Genomic DNA, 17,472 nt, shown 5'->3' on the forward strand with positions numbered 1-17,472 from the left:
CTTAGCTTGTGATTTAGAGTTGCTCCCTAGCCTAACTGGCAGCCTAACTGGCACTAAGCCTGAGAGCTTACTGGGAGATGCAGGTCTAGGCGTGGGTTTTCTTTGTAAATTTCGCCTTACTGGCGTCCTATCGCCGTGTCCAGTTGATGTCGTAGCTACTATTTGTAATGACAGTCATTTAATTAAGTTTAATATGGATAAGGATATTTTACTATAGATGTGTCCTGTAACTAGAGTTTTGAATGTGTTCTACTTGTATGTAAACATTGTAAAATAGTGTAAGGAAATGTATGGGATTTGGGTTGGTTCGTGTCAGGCCGCCCCCCTAAATAAACTTATTTGTCCTATAGCTGTGTGCTTGTTTGTTGTGTAGTGGAGGCAAAATGCATTAAAATCCCCCGTGACAGTGTACCTTTAATGGCTGTCATTGTAAGTAATGAGACAACATGGAGCCAAATTTGCCTTGGTCTGTAACGGTAATAATAATAATAATAAAAATTAATGAACTTATATTGCGCAAGTATCAATCAAGGATTTTCACTTGCGCATTACAATATTTATACAAATTTAAATTACTAAATGGCCTTTAAATAAATAAAAATACTAAAATACATGATAAGTGTAAAATTACAATTTATATTATATATTATATTGATTGATTGAGAGTTCATTTCCTACGATTTTCTTTGAACCTAATTTGACCAATACTATGCATCAGGCTCCATTTTTCATCACGTGGCATTTTCGTTTACCTAGCCGCAACATTTGTTGATGGCTTCAAGGACCTACTCTTGGTTTAAAAACAATTTGCTTGTCACGCGTCGATAGCTCACTGCTCGCCTTGGTGATGGAACGCAACCAATATCTGCCCTGACCGCACAAAGCTGAATTGAAACAATTCCTTTTAACAGCCTCAAGCAACATACGATTATGCAAAATTCAAAGATTGTTGTTCCTTCTAACTTATAACCGTGACTTCAAAAGTTCGGTTTTACCATGAACTGGAGACGGTATATCAAACAATATTTCTCTCTGCTGTTACTCATAGTAAGTTTTCATAAAACAACATCCATATCGCCTTCTAAAACGGTCAATAAGACAAGCAGGCCTGAAGAATCGAGGAACGAGAAGAACTGTCTTAAATATGATTACCAAATTTATGATGCATTGACGTCTACCAAGCCACCGTTTGATAACTACTTTAACATCTCCAGTGCTATTTATCCCTCCGAGGATATATCATCTAAACTTGTGAACATCTGGGTGCATTTTATTAATTCCACGGTCAACCACACTGAAGTAGATCAACGCAAATTTATTTGGAGTCGTTCGTGCCTTTATGTGAGTGATCGTTACTTGAGCCTCCGAGCCATGAGTTTGTATTCGTTGGCTACCATTTGGCCTGACCGAAGGCAGGAAGACCTTCATATAACTATATATGAATTTTGCGATCCACGACAGAAGAAGAAAAAACTGCTCAAGTTCTTGTCAACGGTAAGTAATCAAACCGATATTAGTAATTAGTATCTACATATACAGCTCAGATGCAGTATATACTGGGTTAAAGTGATAGCATTAGCTAGCATTGGTAGCTCCGCCATTTTATTGTCACTCCTCTGAGAGATTTGCTACAAGCCTACAATTTAAGGAAATTAAAGTTTCACTGTTTTTAAAGTTTTGCACTTGATTGCACGGGTCAAATAATAACATAACATTAACTTTATTCCTCCTAACTGGGAACACTGAACTAAATTCACTTAACAATATCGACACTGAAATAAGTTAACGCGCAAGTGAAGAAGAAAATCTGGCCTAAGAAATAAGGCCCAAAAATTTGAAAGCCTTCGATCAAAGATCAATACAAATAGCCCATTGTCTATTCTTGCCAACGTCCTTCAAAGTGTTTGAAGCAGTTAACACCATCAAACAGTTTTATCAAAGTATATCCTGAACAAAAAAACTTTGACAATGCATTTTGTTGTTGCTGGCGCAAGTTTGTACTCAAAAATCTCATTTTCACAGCTTTATTATTTGTTTAACGATAAAAAACTGTTCTTTCTCTCAACAGCTTGAGGACATAGCAATCGACCCATCCAATTTTGACCCATCACTGAACAATGTTGAGTGTGTTGTAGAGGCAAGCTACAAACATCACTTCGAAAACGTCAACAAGGCCTTCCCTCAAATCTGCTGGCTTATCTTATGTTCCTCTTTAATAGGAAGTAACTTTATTAGCACTTTATTTTTACAATATTGTAAAAAACAGTATACGAGTAAGCCGGGTATTTTAAGGGTCAAATCAGCTTTACTTTTTATATTTGTTTTGTTTTGGTTGGGCATAATTGTTGCTATTATCGCCGCGAGTCATAGCATGCAAGAGCAATTGATTTATCCTTTAACTTACCTCGTGTTAATTTTTTTGGTTTGCATACGTCGCTTCCTTTACTGCTTGAGTCGCAAGCATATCAAATGTGAAAATCGTAAGATAACGTCGTGGAAATTTGAGAAGGATGGGAATGCAGAGTCAGGCTGGGGGTTTCTTTGCACAGCATACCCAGGTTGTTTCATAGCAGTGCATCATATTCTGTGGGTAATGATTGGTATAATCACTGAACCATTCTGGGCTCTGCCAGTCGTAACAACGTTTGTGATGTTAGCATTTTTATTCTACGTTTTGTCTTCGCTATATTTCTCATTTCAGACGTGGGAAATGTGGCAGACAATTAATTTTGTGTTGTTAGTCGCCGTAGCAATATCAGTCATGTTGGTACAGTTTTCGTTTCTTCTGATTGGTCATCAGTTTTTTGACGAAAGTTTAATCTCAAGCGCTATTCAGAGTGCTTTGGTTGTGATCATAAGCATTTGGTTGAGGTCATCCGAAGAAGACGAGGATACAGACAGTCGTCTGATTAACAATGACGAAGCTGAGGATAACGTTGACGGGTGCAATACCCCTCGAATAGAGGGTGATCAGATCAGTCTAGTCTCTTCCAATGAACTGCAAATCCCTACGTAAACGTCGCCAACTGAAAACCTCATAATTTATAATTTTATGTAAGTGGACAAGTTTGATTTGTATTCATGTGGAAACGTCAAAGAGGGTCCTTAAACGGGAAGGGGGGGGGGGGAAGGGGCAGGGGGGGTATAAAATACCATTTCCCGGCCCAAATTTCGCCCAAATCCCATTTTCCAGCCTATTGTTTTCCCAATTTTTCAAATTCCAGTCCCAGCTCTATTGTTTATTTGTTGGTGTTTCCCAGTCCCAGTGACCCAAATCCCATTTTCCCAGTGACAATTTTCCCAAAATCCGGTTCCCATTTTACCCCTTCAGGTCCCTCCTCACTGCAACATCCGACGTTTATACAACGAAACAAGAGTCGTAAATTTTTGAATGGCTGCCAGCAAAACTAGACTGTACCTATCTGTCAAACGGTTATGGAAAATCAATGCATAGGGACGTATTTTCAGTACTGTTTGTCAAAGTAATTAATTTGAGTCTGAGCACATGTATACTTGTTTTGTACCAACGACACTCTGCATAGTATTACTTTATGATTCATTTGTAGCTTTGAAACGTCCATATTTTAATATAAGCTTCAAAGTTCTTGCCACTCTTCTGAAAATGAATATAACCTTGCATATAAACAGCTAGTTATATAATGTCAATGTCATCTATTTCCATTGCGTTTGATCATTACTATTATTTTTTTGGTAGTAGCTGATGACAGGGACGAGGAGTAGATAGTGTTTATTTTTAAATGCCAGCAAAGTCATATAAGGGCAGTTGAAAGCCCTTTCCAAAAAAAAACACTGAAACGATCTGGGGAGGTGCCTGTAATTTCTGCATGCTTAAATAATTACGCCCCAAGTAAACAAAACATTTTCTGGATTAGGATTAGAAATTGAATAGCAATAGGTATACAGACATCGTATTTTTGTTGTAGGTTAATATTAAACATGATTGTAAAACAACTTTGTCACTTTGCTGTACTGGTTTTGGCTGTAGCATGCGTCTCATGTACCTACTGTATCACGTTGGCCAATAATGCAAGGACCACTTGTATAAACAGCAGCGAAGTGAAGCCGGATGTTGGATAAGCAATATTTAACTATACATTGAATCAAATGCAAAAATAATCGAAAAAATAAAAAATATAAATAAATATATTTTATCCCGTTTTTTTTCTTTGTGATGAAAACAGCGGAATTAAACTAAAGCTAGCGTTGTTCTTATTGATCGAGAATCGAAGAAGCCACGGCGACGCCAGTAGAACGTAAAGGTGGTTGGTACTTGACAACTTAAGAAATTATGTCATACCATACTTGATCCATATGTTGTTTCATCGTCAATAACGACTACAAAAGTATCTGCGGTGCGATAAAGTTTGATCGGGTACAGACTAACAAACAAATTGTGATGCATGTTCAAGTCGCCACTGGCACCTGTTAATTTATGGGCTGAAGCTGTATAATTAGTTTTGCTGACTTGGAGTTTCGTTTCTTAGGCTCAGGCCAAATACTTCCTGTGAAACTTACATGCTTGAGTCGAAATTACTTCCCCTTATGCAAATGACCAAAAACCATAGCTTCTTTGCATGTAATCATATGGTCTCGGGTGTGTATTTTATTCAGGGTTTTTTTTTCAAAAATTTTAAATTTTTTTTTTTTTTTTTTTTTTTTTTTTTTTTTTTTTTTTTTAAACCCCCCCATTAGGTTCGTCGCATATGAAGTTGCGACTTGAGTTTGGCCTGGGCTTTAGTTAGACCAAAAAAGAAATTGGGTTTCGCGGTTTACTGAGGAGACAAGTATGGTACTGAATCATGACCAACACACTTGACGAAACAAGCCACGCATTGCATGATAATATGTTTATGGGGTAAGGATACAAGAAAAAAAAGACGTTTCAACCAGTGTCTCACTGCACGAAAAAGACTGTACTACAACATCGTTACATGCAACATGAACACAATCGACTCAAGCGTTCTGGTCTGCGATACTCTAGTTACCTAAGATGGAAATAAACGCCAAACTTATTGTACCGCATTATATTTATTACACATTCGTTCCACTGACTGATAAAAACACTCTGATATTGTGCATTAGAAGCTAATGGATGACGCAGGCCTAAGGACATGTTTGCTTATACCTGAATAACTAAAGCTGAGCTCATGCATGACTATAACATCCTGTTTCTGTCTAGTTGGTTGGCCCATAAGTGTTTTACTCTTTCGAATCTGTTCCACCCCCAGAGAAAAAGCACTGACTTCTTTTCAGGGATCTTTCATGCCAGTTTAGGTAGGTTATTGTTATATATTCCGATTTAAAAGACCGCACTCCCCCTGCAGTGCTTCAGTTAATTGCTTGCGTCCCTCTTGTGATTCATAAAAAAGGCATCAAGAAATATTCAACAACAAACTCGAAGAGGTGATATCGGTCGGAAACACACTAGAGGGTGAAAATTATCCACTGATCCCTAAGTAAGAAATTCACCAATCTTGCAAAACATCACATAAGAGTTAGTGAGTATTGTAGTTTTCTTTTTAATGGTCGAATGGGTAACCCCAGAGAAGCTAAATTGTCACAGTATCACACAGTAAATATTCCAGCGAGCAGCGCCGCGTACTCGCATCTATTGACTCCTCGCAGTCGAGCATTCAGACCTTCGCTCGAACACCACGAAAACAGCTTTGTACGTATGCAGTATTTCATTTTTTGTCGTACCGAGGTAATGATTACTAGGTTTTGCACGTTTTTTGCTCGTATTTAGGTCTATAATATTTTGAATCAGTTCGGGAGGGACTGACACACATGGCTACGATCTGACAAGACAGCTGACATTTGATAGAAAAGCTTTATTTTCGAAGCTTTTTCCTTCTTGATTCAGATAGCGTGTGAAAACTTAAAAAAAAAAAAAAAACGTTGGCCTGTTCGCAGGGAAATATAGTTTATGTGAATCCCTAATAGCATATGAGAACTTAATACGTATACGCGTCCTCCATCTTGGTGAACAGCTTTCGTACGCCAACATGGCGGCCGAGGTAAACACCTTTGTCGCCACCGCTAACGCCACCGAGGTCGAACAATTAACAGTTTACAAACAGTTTACAGCTTACTTTAAAAAAAAAAACCCTGTAAACTGTTCGTCGTTTGTCTCGCTTAAGAAGACATACAATTATGCTAATTTGTGGTATTTCAACAATGTCATAGACGAGGAAAAAACTAATAACGACGTGAATATTCAGGTCAAAGAAAGCGCTTGGACCTTAAATGACTGTGTCAATTGAAGACAGCGAAAGGGCAATCATAACGATAAAAGTAAGACGCAGGCAATAAACTCACATCTCTATTCTGTTTTTACGTCCAAAAAGTGTAACAAACAGCCATGGCCAGAAAGGCATTACAGTAAGCGATCAGTTAGGCATTATTTACTGTTTGGCCACTGAAGTGGAAAATTGTTTTATAACATAGCTAGCAGAGCCGCGCAATCAAATTCAGTATACGTAAGCGTGCTCAAAATCCCGATGGAGCACGCTGGTGACGTAATCGACGAGTGAAAATCTCACTGAGTAAAGCTCATACCATGTCATACGCTGTGTTTTTCGAAAGCGATGACATATTATCTTCGGAATATGAAAAGTGAATCCTTTCAATATTTTTCCAAGGATACGAGCTACAAGGTAAGCTGTTTCTTATTACGAGACGGAGAGCGAAAGAGAAAATAAATTCGATTTTGCCGTCAAAGTTGTTTGTGTGCTTTTCTTCATTCAAACAACAACAACTAACGTGCGAGTCTCGAAGGACGAAAATCATTTTTTCACGTTCCTAACGAGAAGAATGGGCCAACCATGAATGACAACAGCTCGATGGCACTAAAAACTAGCTGCCTGACGAAAGTTTTCGCGTTTTAAGCATTACACCAAAGCGTCTACGGCTCTGTTGTGATTTTGCCGCTCGGAAAAAATTTAAGTTAAGACTTACTTCATCGGGCGCTTCATTCAACTACCGTTTTCAAAAATAAATGTTTATTTACATCAATTACAAATAAAATCGGTCCACAAAAATACTTAAAACTAAGCATGGAACCGAATTCTTTAACTTTTTTAACCCTTGGAATCTGTTCGGCTGTTCGAGGTTGTTTTGTTTTAATTTTCTTCCACTCGGGAGTAAACATTTTAATTTTAATTCAGCGAAAACTAACCTCAGAATCAACAGCAGTACTTGCTGTTTTCGTCATTTTTTTCCTTTGCTCTGCCACCATATAAACTTGGTCAATTTATCAGCCATTTGACACAAACTGCTCCAGTCGTGTGTACATGTGTAATTTATTGATAGACCGCTAAGTTTATGTTCTCACACTGCACACAATAAACACAGTTTTTTCCCCGCGGCCGGTTTTGATGCACAATTCCACCGGCAATGTTATAAAACAATTGGTTCATGCTTTTAGCTGTGCTCCATCGAGTTATGGAGCACTTGGGAAGTTTGGAGAGCACTCAAGAAGCTAGAGTTGCCCTCGGCTATCGCCTCGGGCAACTCTTACGCTTCTTTCGTGCTCTCCAAACTTCCCGCGTGCTCCATAACTCGATGGAGCACGCTAAAGCATGAACCAATTGTTAATTAGAGGGCAAAAATGATACAAGTCGCTCTAGGCAGACTACATTTCTCTTAAGTCTTAGGTCCTTAGAGTGGTTGCCAGTGGACTCAGGTATAGGAATTAGCTAATCCCATTCGTACTCTACTCCTACTGAGGCCCTCTTATGAAACAATCTGCCCCATGAACTAAAACAAGCCGACTCGGCTGAAATATAAACAAAACCTTAGACATATTGGATTCATGCATGGCAATCATGTAAAACAGTAAATAAAGATTGACTTGGCAAGACTCAAAAGAAGGGTCCTCAAACGCAAACGACATTCATACAGGCGTCTCTTACTGTAAAGTTGCCGATCAAATAATATGCGGAGGTAAAGTTATAAATTATAACTCTGGTCCAACTTTTATTCATCTTTTATGACTGGTTGCCACCACTTACAATTTTAACCCGGTCTACGTCATTGTTGGTGGCAAATTACCTCAACCAAAGAAAGAAGAGAAGGGAAATTTGTCAAAAAGTATACTTTAGATTTATTTAATCCGTGATGTTCGTCTAGTGTACTATTCTTATAAGATGTGTAAGGTCAGGCTAATGTTTAAGGTGATAACTAGAAGAAGAAACCATCAGCAGGTCCAGAAAGGCTTACACATCCCCGCAAATTTGACCCTATCAACACTGAGCCGTGGGAGGAAAATGCGTCCTCGGCAATTTCAAAAGTGAAAAATGCTGAATAGCAAGTCTCCATTTTCTTACTTTATCTTTAATGTATCTACGTACATTTTTCTCCTGTGGAAGAACAAGATTTTTCAAGGAAACATATTCTTTTAATTCTCCACCTATCTTAACCGGACTTTCGATATGCCTACTGAATTAACACGTTAACATGATCCTGAAAGTATACTTTTCTGAAGAAGAATATACCTCGTAAGTTTCATTTTGATAATTTTACCCCCTCTCCAAAAGAAGGATAACGAAAACCTAATCTAAAAACGTTAAAGGAAATCCTATAGCTAAAAACGAAAACGTTTTGTTCAGGTGTTCTCTGTTTTGAAGTCGGGGGTGGAAATACCAGACGTTTCCTTCCTCAGTACCACAAAATCGTATTTGGCAATCTCCATATGACGTCACAAGTTACCATAATATAAAGTAGACATGGCGGCGCCTAGTTATTTAAACCGAACACTTAGTATTCGAGCCAGATACGGAGAATTATCGTTTCATAGATCCATGAAACATACTTTGGAGCTTTAACTGTATTTTTGTCTGTCAGGATTCTTTTAAACAGCACCACATTTATATTGTGTGTTTTTTTTAACTTTAGGCAAAATGCCACCATTGGTCCCATTATTGAGAGAAGTGGTTTGCATAACGAATCCTCAGAAAGCGTTGTTTGTGGTCAGATCTGGTCCAGACGACGTGATAAAGGGACTGGCATGCTCAGTGAAAAAGTCAGGAAAGTTCTTTTTAGTCACTTGCACAGACGTTGCCAATCCCGAAGACATTGGAAGAAATGATGGAAACGAGTTAAACGCAGATCGTTTCTGTACACAATACCCAAGACACAAGAACAAGCACCGCATAAAGTTTAAGATTCAGGATATCCGTGATGATAACAAGTTTAGCTTCATCCCTCTTGCAAGCACGCCAGACATAGCTTTTTGTTTTATGCAAAAACCTTCAGATGACAAAATGTACCATTCGTTTGCTGTCACCAATAGGAAAGACCCCAAGCGCGTTAATTGGTCCTTCGAAAACAACAAATGGAGTCACGTCCCCGCAGATTTTGAAAAAAGTGCCATTCTTGGATCACCTGTGTTATGGACTGATGAGAGGGATACCACATTTGTTGTTGGCGTGGTTGGGTCAAAAGGTGAAGCTTTTTTCCCGATGTTCTTCGACAAAACTTCTCTTAAAGTTCCAGGTACGAAGAAACAAATGTGTTGTTCCACCATCTTGGTTAAAGGCTCTTCAACAGCCATTTATGTTGCATAAATTTTCACTTAAAACCAAGGCATTTAATAGGTTTGGCCTTAGCTTCCCTCCACAGGTAAAGGACTGAAAATGGGAATTACTTTCGGTTCGGATATTTTCGTTCCCCGGAAAAAATAGAGAATCTCGCGTATTCTGCGTGCAGACCTGTCCCCATTCTTCCTTCGCCTTGACAACGTTCGAAATGGTGATAAAACTTATTGGTAATAAGCATCCTATTTAGTAAATCTTCTTTATCGAACCTTAAAAAATAAATAGACTGAAATAAAGTAGTGGAAATCGGCGATTATAAGTGTCACATATCCAAACTGCCATCGCTGTCAGGATTTCCTTTGCTTTAAACGAGCCTTAGAGAGATATTTGGTAGATCCCCGAATATATAGTTCAGGGGAAATTTGTAGTTTTAAAGTGTGGTTCCTTGTCAGAAAAAAAATTGTAGGGGGTGATAAAGTCTCATAAAGTAGATCTCTTCAAAGTCTTTATGGCGTCCACATTTGATACGTTAGCTGTCCTAAGAGTGGCATCGTAGCTTGTGGCATATGCCACTCGTGTCATGGAGAGTATTAACCATAAGTCAGCTGCTCTCTTTCGACTGAGTATTGTGTTTTTTTTTTCCTAACTTTCAACAGACTTCCCTAGGGCAGTGACACTTGGTGAACTATCCGATGAAGTATTTGCAGACAAAATTACCTTACAATGGAACCGTTCAGAAGACGCTCCAAATTATTACAGAGTGTACCAGATGAGCGACAACCAAGATGCTCAGTGGGAAAGGGTCACCACAACTACAGATAACTCATGTGAAATCCGAGTAGAAAAAGGCAAAGTAGAAAAAGGCAAATCGTATCAATTCAAGGTGACCGGTGTAAAGACTTTAAATGGCAATGATCTCGAAGGAAAAGAAAGCAACATCAGAAAAGTCAAGGTCTTAGGTGAGATCAAGTTTATGCTCCACGTTCATACCAAATATTTCATTAAGTAAGTTTAGGAAGCAGTTCCTTTGCCAGCAGTGAACCTATAGTTTAACAAAATAAGTTCCAAGGGTGATGAAAAATTGTTCGAGACAACGGGGATTCAAAATAATGGGGCTAGCAAATTTTCTGAAATATTGATACAGCATAGTATACCGACGGCTTTTCTGTAAAATCTCATGATCAGAGATTAAAGAGAGATCGCGGGGTAGTTATTTTGGGTAAATAACTGAACAATTAGGCCCAGATCCAGGGAAATGAAAGCTCTGTTAGCTTTTTAGCTATCCTTAGTAAGTGTTTTATAGCTGCTGATTCTTTTACTTTCCCTCATGTCATGTTATGTCATGCCATACTATACCATGTCAGGTCATGTCATGTCCTGTCCTGTCCTGTCCTGTCATGTCATGTTATGTCATGTCCTGTCCTGTCATGTCCTGTGTCCTACCATGTCATGTCATGTCATGTCATGTCATGTCATGTCATGTCATGTCATGTCATGTCATGTCCTGTCATTGTCCTGTCCTGTCCTGTCCTGTCCTGTCCTGTCCTGTCCTCCTTTGTCATGTCATGTCATGTCATGTCATGTCATGTCATGTCATGTCATGTCATGTCATGTCATGTCATGTCATGTCATGTCATGTCCTGTCCTGTCCTGTCCTGTCCTGTCCTGTCCTGTCCTGTCCTGTCCTATCCTGTCCTGTCCTGTCCTGCCCTGTCATGTCATGTTATGTCATGTCCTGTCCTGTCCTGTCATGTCCTGTCCTACCATGTCATGTCCTGTCCTGTCCTGTCCTGTCCTGTCCTGTCCTGTCCTGTCCTGTCCTGTCCTGTCCTACCATGTCAGGTCATGTCATGTCATGTCCTGTCCTGTCCTGTCCTGTCCTGTCCTGTCCTGTCCTGTCCTGTCCTGTCCTGTCCTGTCCTGTCCTGTCCTGTCCTGTCCTGTCCTGTCCTGTCCTGCCCTGTCCTGTCCTTTCCTGTCCTGTCCTGTCCTGTCCTGTCCTGTCCTGTCCTGTCCTGTCCTGTCCTGTCCTGTCCTGTCCTGTCCTGTCCTGTCCTGTCATGTCATGTCCTGTCCTGTCCTGTCCTGTCATGTCCTGTCCTGTCCTACCATGTCATGTCCTGTCATGTCCCGTCCTGTCCTGTCCTGTCCTGTTCTGTCCTGTCCTGTCCTGTCCTACCATGTCAGGTCATGTCATGTCCTGTCCTGTCCTGTCCTGTCCTGTCCTGTCCTGCCCTGTCATGTCATGTCCTGTCATGTCATGTCATGTCATGTCATGTCCTGTCCTGTCCTGTCCTGTCATGTCCTGTCCTACCATGTCATGTCCTGTCCTGTCCTGTCCTGTCATGTCATGTCATGTCATGTCATGTCATGTCATGTCATGTTTTATTTTATTATGCTATGGCATTCCTGTGAAGCAATCACGAAACTACACTACTAGGCAGCGTATTTACCCTTTTATCATGCAGAATAAAAGAGAACACTTGTTTTTTTTTTTAATTTCTGCTTGTCAAAAAAGTATAGGGGACTACTGATCAACACTGAGTTATAATAATTAGCAGTGGTGGTTATCGGGACTTAGGAATGAACTGTTAAAAAGTACAAACTACAGACTTAAAACGCTCGTAGTGGCAACTCTATCAGAGAATTCTTAGTTGTATTGCAAAAATAAATGAAGTTACTACAATCTCGTACGGTGCTAGGTGAGGTATGTGTTGTGGTTTAAATGTTTCCTTGGTTTAAATTTGTTCAAACCAGTTTAATTTTTATTTCCTTTGTTTCGATTATGATAATCAATATAAGACAATAAAAATAAAAATCAAACTGGTTTGAAGAATTTTAAACCAAGGAGAAATTTAAACCACGAAATATACAATGCGTTGAGACTTCATCCTTGATTTGCTGTTGCTACTTTTGGTTGTCGAGCTAAAGCGAAGGGTGCGCGAGTAATTTAAAGGTTGAGCTTTCTGTACGAAGGCCAAGATGGACCGAATATAGCTTTACATGCTAGTTTTAAGGTCTTTTAAGAGATGCCAGTACCTTTTCTTCCTGATCAGAAGCCACCCAAGCCACCCAAATAGATGTACATTCCCTTGAGTTTTTCCGAGTACAACAACATGATTCTGCTTTCAAATAGTTTTTTTAATAACCTTAAGGTTACTATTGTTAGCGGCTACTAATTTTAGCGATTTTAGCGAGAAGGCCGAAAATCGCCAAATTCAGTACTCGCTAAAATTTGTTTCAGTAAAATTTAAAAAAAAAATCAATTTTAATTGAATTTGATCTTTTACTGAACATTTATTTCCATCTTATCTATATGTTCATTAAAAACTGGTTTACAGGATATCGCTAATTTTTTAAAAATTTTCGGAAAATCGTTAAATTAAATAGTCGCTAAATTTTGCTCAGAAAAACATCGCCAAATTCAGTAGCCGCTAACAATAGTAAACTTAAGGCATTATTCATGGACATTAAAATGATGACGACGTGAATTTATGAGAAATGGTATAAATGAAATCTTTTTTATTTTTAGTTATAAAGGCACTATAATTATTGTTTATAAAAAGAAGAAACAAATTTTTCACTGCTAAAGATCTGTTGTCGCGGTTTATGCAGATGTTCCTATGCCAGTTGAATTGATTGACCTTCCGAATGAGATAAGTGGAAATGAGCTGACGTTGAAGTGGAATGAGCCTGGTGACAATGGAACACCGATTATTCATTACACAGTTTACCAAAAAATACTGAATGAAGACGGCTCGGCACCGGCTGATTGGATTCCCCTGAAGCAGGTCAAGCAACAACTGGAATATGAGGTCAGTGGAATGGAAACAGGGAAAACTTACGAATTCCGAGTGACTGCTACAAACAAATGTGGCGAGGGCCCAAAAGTACCAGAGGCTATCAAAAGAGTAACAGTGTCAATAGGTAAGTTAAGCGGTCGATGTAAACGTACATATAAAAAAAGAACACGATGGTCGGTTGCTAGGGCTTTTGCTCACGGAGATGGAGATGTCTCTCTCTTAAGCTTGCTGCCAGGGAAAAAGGGTCAATGTTGAGAAATTTGTGAATGAGGTGATGTCACAGCTATTTTAAAATTTGCATACTAATTTCAACGACTCACACTTTCGCGAATGATTTTGTTTTTCAGATCCATCTCCAGACAATCTGATAAGCCTTTTGGAATTTTTATGGAAGTTGTTTTATGATTGGTGGAATGGGAGCACAGGTAGTTAAAATAAAGTTGTTCTTTTTATACAGGTCTAACAGAATTACCCGCCCCAAAAAGCGTCGATACAAATTTGTCTGACCCGAAAACGAAATACTGTATTTACTCCCACCTCGAAAAAAATGAACTTAATTTGAACTTGAACATATTTTGGTTGCATTTGTTCTTTGCTTCCTCCGCTCAAACTACTTGTAAAAAAGTCTGATAAACTTGGTCGGCTGATCATTGCATGCTTTTTCGTAACATACGCTCTGTCTTCATGTACTCATTGTACTTTAATAAACGTCGTGACCGTTGTCGTTCTTTTTGTATATCACAAAGACAACTTATTGTTTTATTCCCTTACTCCTAAACAGGTTGAGCTGACTTACAGACTTTACCGGCAGACTGTACAGTACCGATCACAAGTATTAGTGGATAGGGATACTTTGAAACTACGTCTTTACCGGCCGATTTTACATTCTGCAACTTCACCGTGGAAACTGAAACCACAGCAACTATTTGAGAATTAGACTGCAAGCTCGAGTTTTCTATCAGCTGATAAAACCGACAGCCAACCGTCTTATTGTTTTTTTGCGTAACCCAGAAATCGATATATTCAACAAAAAGTTCGGTAAAAGTGGTTTAGTCACAATTTTTGTTTGTGATTTCAGCATGTTTTGTTAAACTCAACGTCTTTATTCACGGCTTCTTGTGTACAAACAATCTTTGTTTCACAGCTTCGATTCTGTGCATGGACTTACAACTTTGAGCACAGCGAACACGATGCGAGTCACGTGACGCTCGCTGTAGGGTACCCACGGGGGTACAATTACAAGTCAAGTTTTTCGGGTTTCCTACAAAGTCTACCCCTGCGGGTGTAGCGGGCTGTAACATTCTCCCCACCTTGTCCTCTATCGGAGAGGACAACACTGCGATTTGGCTTACTAACAGGAACAGTACTAGTTTCACTATGAACAATGTTTGTTTCATTCTTCTCCCCACCATGCAAACGAACTTCTTCAGGAATCACTTGTGGGGCTGTTGATTCTACTTCTAACTTGTGTAGACGCTGTACCGGTCTGCGTAGAACACTCTTCTCAGTTCGTACTGTTGCCGTTCGCACAAGTTTATCCCGTCCAGGGTGAACTTCTTGAACTATAGCCAACGGCCATTTTCCACGAGACACATTATCATCTGAGATCAGCACAATATCTCCTACTTTTATGGGGGCTTCTTCTTTATGCCACTTGTTTCTCACGGTCAACTGATGCAGGTACTCTTGCTTCCAGCGCTTCCAATAGTGGTTGAATAATCTCTGCACGTAAAGATACCTCTCCATAATTTTCTTACTGGACATCTCAAGGCTGTTTTCATTAACATCAGGTAGTTGGTTAAGTGATCTGCCAATGGCGAGATGGGCAGGTGTAATTGGCGATGGATCTCTGTGATCATCACTCACTGCAGTCAGAGGTCTTGAGTTGATGACACCTTCTATTTTAATAAGCAGTGTGTTCAGTTCAGTGAAGGTAAGAAGTGCTCTTCCTAGGACCTTACGAAGTGGTTCTTTGACTGCTCTACAAAATCGTTCCCACCAACCACCTCTCCATGGCGAGCGCTCAGTGATAAATTTCCACTTGATCCCCTTTGATGATAACTCAGACTTGATACGATCTAGATCCATTGCATCCCACATAGATTGGGTTTGTGTCTTGTGGTTGGCATACAACTTCTTGATTTCATTATTTGCTGCTACAAATGTTTTTGCGTTGTCTGACCACACCGTATCGCACAGACCTCTGCGATTTGTCATGCGACTAAAGGCTTGTAGGAACTCATCTGTTGTCAGGCTGTTTGTTAGCTCTAGGTGAACCATGCGAGACGATGCACAGGCAAATACACAAATGTATGCTTTCTTCACACTTGATCCCTCTTTCACGTAAAGGGGCCCAGCGAAGTCAGTACCAATGTGTGTAAACGGTAGTGAGGGTGTAACTCTCTCCTCAGGAAGCAGTCCCATCTTCTGATCACAAGGGCCAACACGCTGCTTTTGACAAGTTACACATTTTCTGATTATTCGCTTGACTTCACGTCTTCCTTGGGTTAGCCAAATTCTCTGTCTCAGGGTTGACAATATGGTTTCTGGACCAGCATGGAACATCTGTTTGTGGACATCTACTATCATCTTTGCGACTTCAGAATGTCCATGTGGCAGGATTACTTGATGCTTTGTTTCTTCAGGAATGTCAGCGAAATGCAATCGTCCACCTACTCTTACTACTTGATCAGCTCTGTCATAGTAAGGGTCTAGCTTTAACAGGCGGCTGCTTTTGGGCAGTGCTTCTCCAGCTTTCAGCTGCTCGTAGTCTTCTTTATATACATCTTGTTGTATCCACATACAGCACTTCAACTCTGCCTGTTGCATTTCTTCAGCTGACAGCTCAGTCACGGGAGACTTGCATTTTGCTTTGAACACCTTTACAGCTCTTAACACGTAAGCAGTTACTCGGATCAGCTTCATCCATGTTCCGTAGCGAGACATATCGATTAATGGCTTCACGGTGACTGATGTGAAAGCATGGGTTACTCTTCTTTCCTCCTCACAGGCGTTTGGTGGACTATCTTCACTTTGATGTTGGATGGGTTGATACTCAAGAGGTAAGGACAGCCATTGTGGTCCATTCCACCAAAGTCCACTTGACATCAGCTTGTCACAATTCGATCCACGTGTCAACAGATCTGCAGGATTGTCCTCGCTAGCACAGTAGTGCCAACACTCGGGATCCCATGTCGACTGGATTTCTGATACTCGATTTGCTACAAATGGCTTCCATTGTGAGCTTCGTCCTCTAATCCAGTGAAGCGTCACCATACTATCTGTCCAGCATACAACACGGTTTATCTTGATTTGCAAAGTATCTACAACAAACTTCAATAATCTAGCATTGACCACTGCTGCTAGTAGTTCTAATCTTGGAAGTGACACTTCCTTGATAGGTGCAACTCTGGATTTCGACATCACTAGCTGAGAGGATGCTTGCCCCAGCTTGTCAATAACTCGAATGTACACTGCTGCTCCATAGGCCTTTGGGGAGGCATCTCCAAAACCATGTAGCTCGACGGTAGACTCCGAAGTGACACTTGTTCCAAACCATCTAGGTATGGCCACCTTCTTTAGCTGCAACAACTCTGACTTCCATGATGACCACTCCCTTTTAATGTCACTGTCCAATGGGTCATCCCACTCTAATCCTCTCCGCCAGAGCTCTTGGAAAAGGATCTTTGCTTTCACAGTGGCAGGCGAAATCAGTCCCATTGGGTCAAACACTTTGGATGCTAAACTTAAAAGACTTCTCTTTGTCATTGGATCATGGGATGAAACCATTTCGTTTGGTGCAATGAATCTGAAGCAATCAGATGTCAAGTCCCATGAAACACCAAGTGCTTTGAGTGGTTCACATGAATTAAACTTCACTAGTGGCGATGATGCTCTTTTCTTTGGGTCTATGCTATCCATTACGAGCTCTGAGTTGCTAGCCCATTTCGTCAAGTTAAATGCTGCTGTCATCATGATTTCTGACATCTCTTGTTGAAGCTTCATTGCAGAGTTGTCTGTGTCGGCTCCCGTTAAGCAATCATCTACATACATGTTATGTAGAATTTCCCTCACAGCATTAGGGAATGTCTCTGCATACTTATTGGCATGAG

The 17,472-nt window shown here is 40.0% G+C and overlaps 4 protein-coding genes across 4 annotated transcripts in view; 2 read left to right on the plus strand and 2 right to left on the minus strand.

The window, feature by feature from the left end:
- LOC144650437 (death domain-containing ATP nucleosidase-like) overlaps positions 1-17,472 on the minus strand; it is an 89,274-nt gene that overhangs the window by 17,861 nt on the left and 53,941 nt on the right. The gene's annotated exons all lie outside the window — the stretch shown is intronic.
- Positions 666-3,073, plus strand: LOC144650430 (uncharacterized). The gene is made up of 2 exons (XM_078510108.1): positions 666-1,494; positions 2,069-3,073. Exons 1-2 carry the CDS (start codon positions 997-999, stop codon positions 3,014-3,016), a joined length of 1,446 nt encoding a protein of 481 aa, XP_078366234.1. The 5' UTR covers positions 666-996; the 3' UTR covers positions 3,017-3,073.
- LOC144648545 (myomesin-3-like) lies at positions 9,285-14,434 on the plus strand. The gene is made up of 5 exons (XM_078508072.1): positions 9,285-9,516; positions 10,214-10,516; positions 13,173-13,484; positions 13,708-13,785; positions 14,142-14,434. Exons 1-5 carry the CDS (start codon positions 9,285-9,287, stop codon positions 14,144-14,146), a joined length of 930 nt encoding a protein of 309 aa, XP_078364198.1. The 3' UTR covers positions 14,147-14,434.
- On the minus strand, positions 14,597-17,413 carry LOC144648546 (uncharacterized). Its single transcript, XM_078508073.1, has one exon. It carries the CDS (start codon positions 17,411-17,413, stop codon positions 14,597-14,599), a length of 2,817 nt encoding a protein of 938 aa, XP_078364199.1.

This window comes from Oculina patagonica, chromosome 4, assembly GCF_052425735.1.
Source record: "Oculina patagonica isolate OP01 chromosome 4, crgOcupat, whole genome shotgun sequence".
NCBI classification, from domain to species: domain Eukaryota; kingdom Metazoa; phylum Cnidaria; class Anthozoa; order Scleractinia; family Oculinidae; genus Oculina; species Oculina patagonica.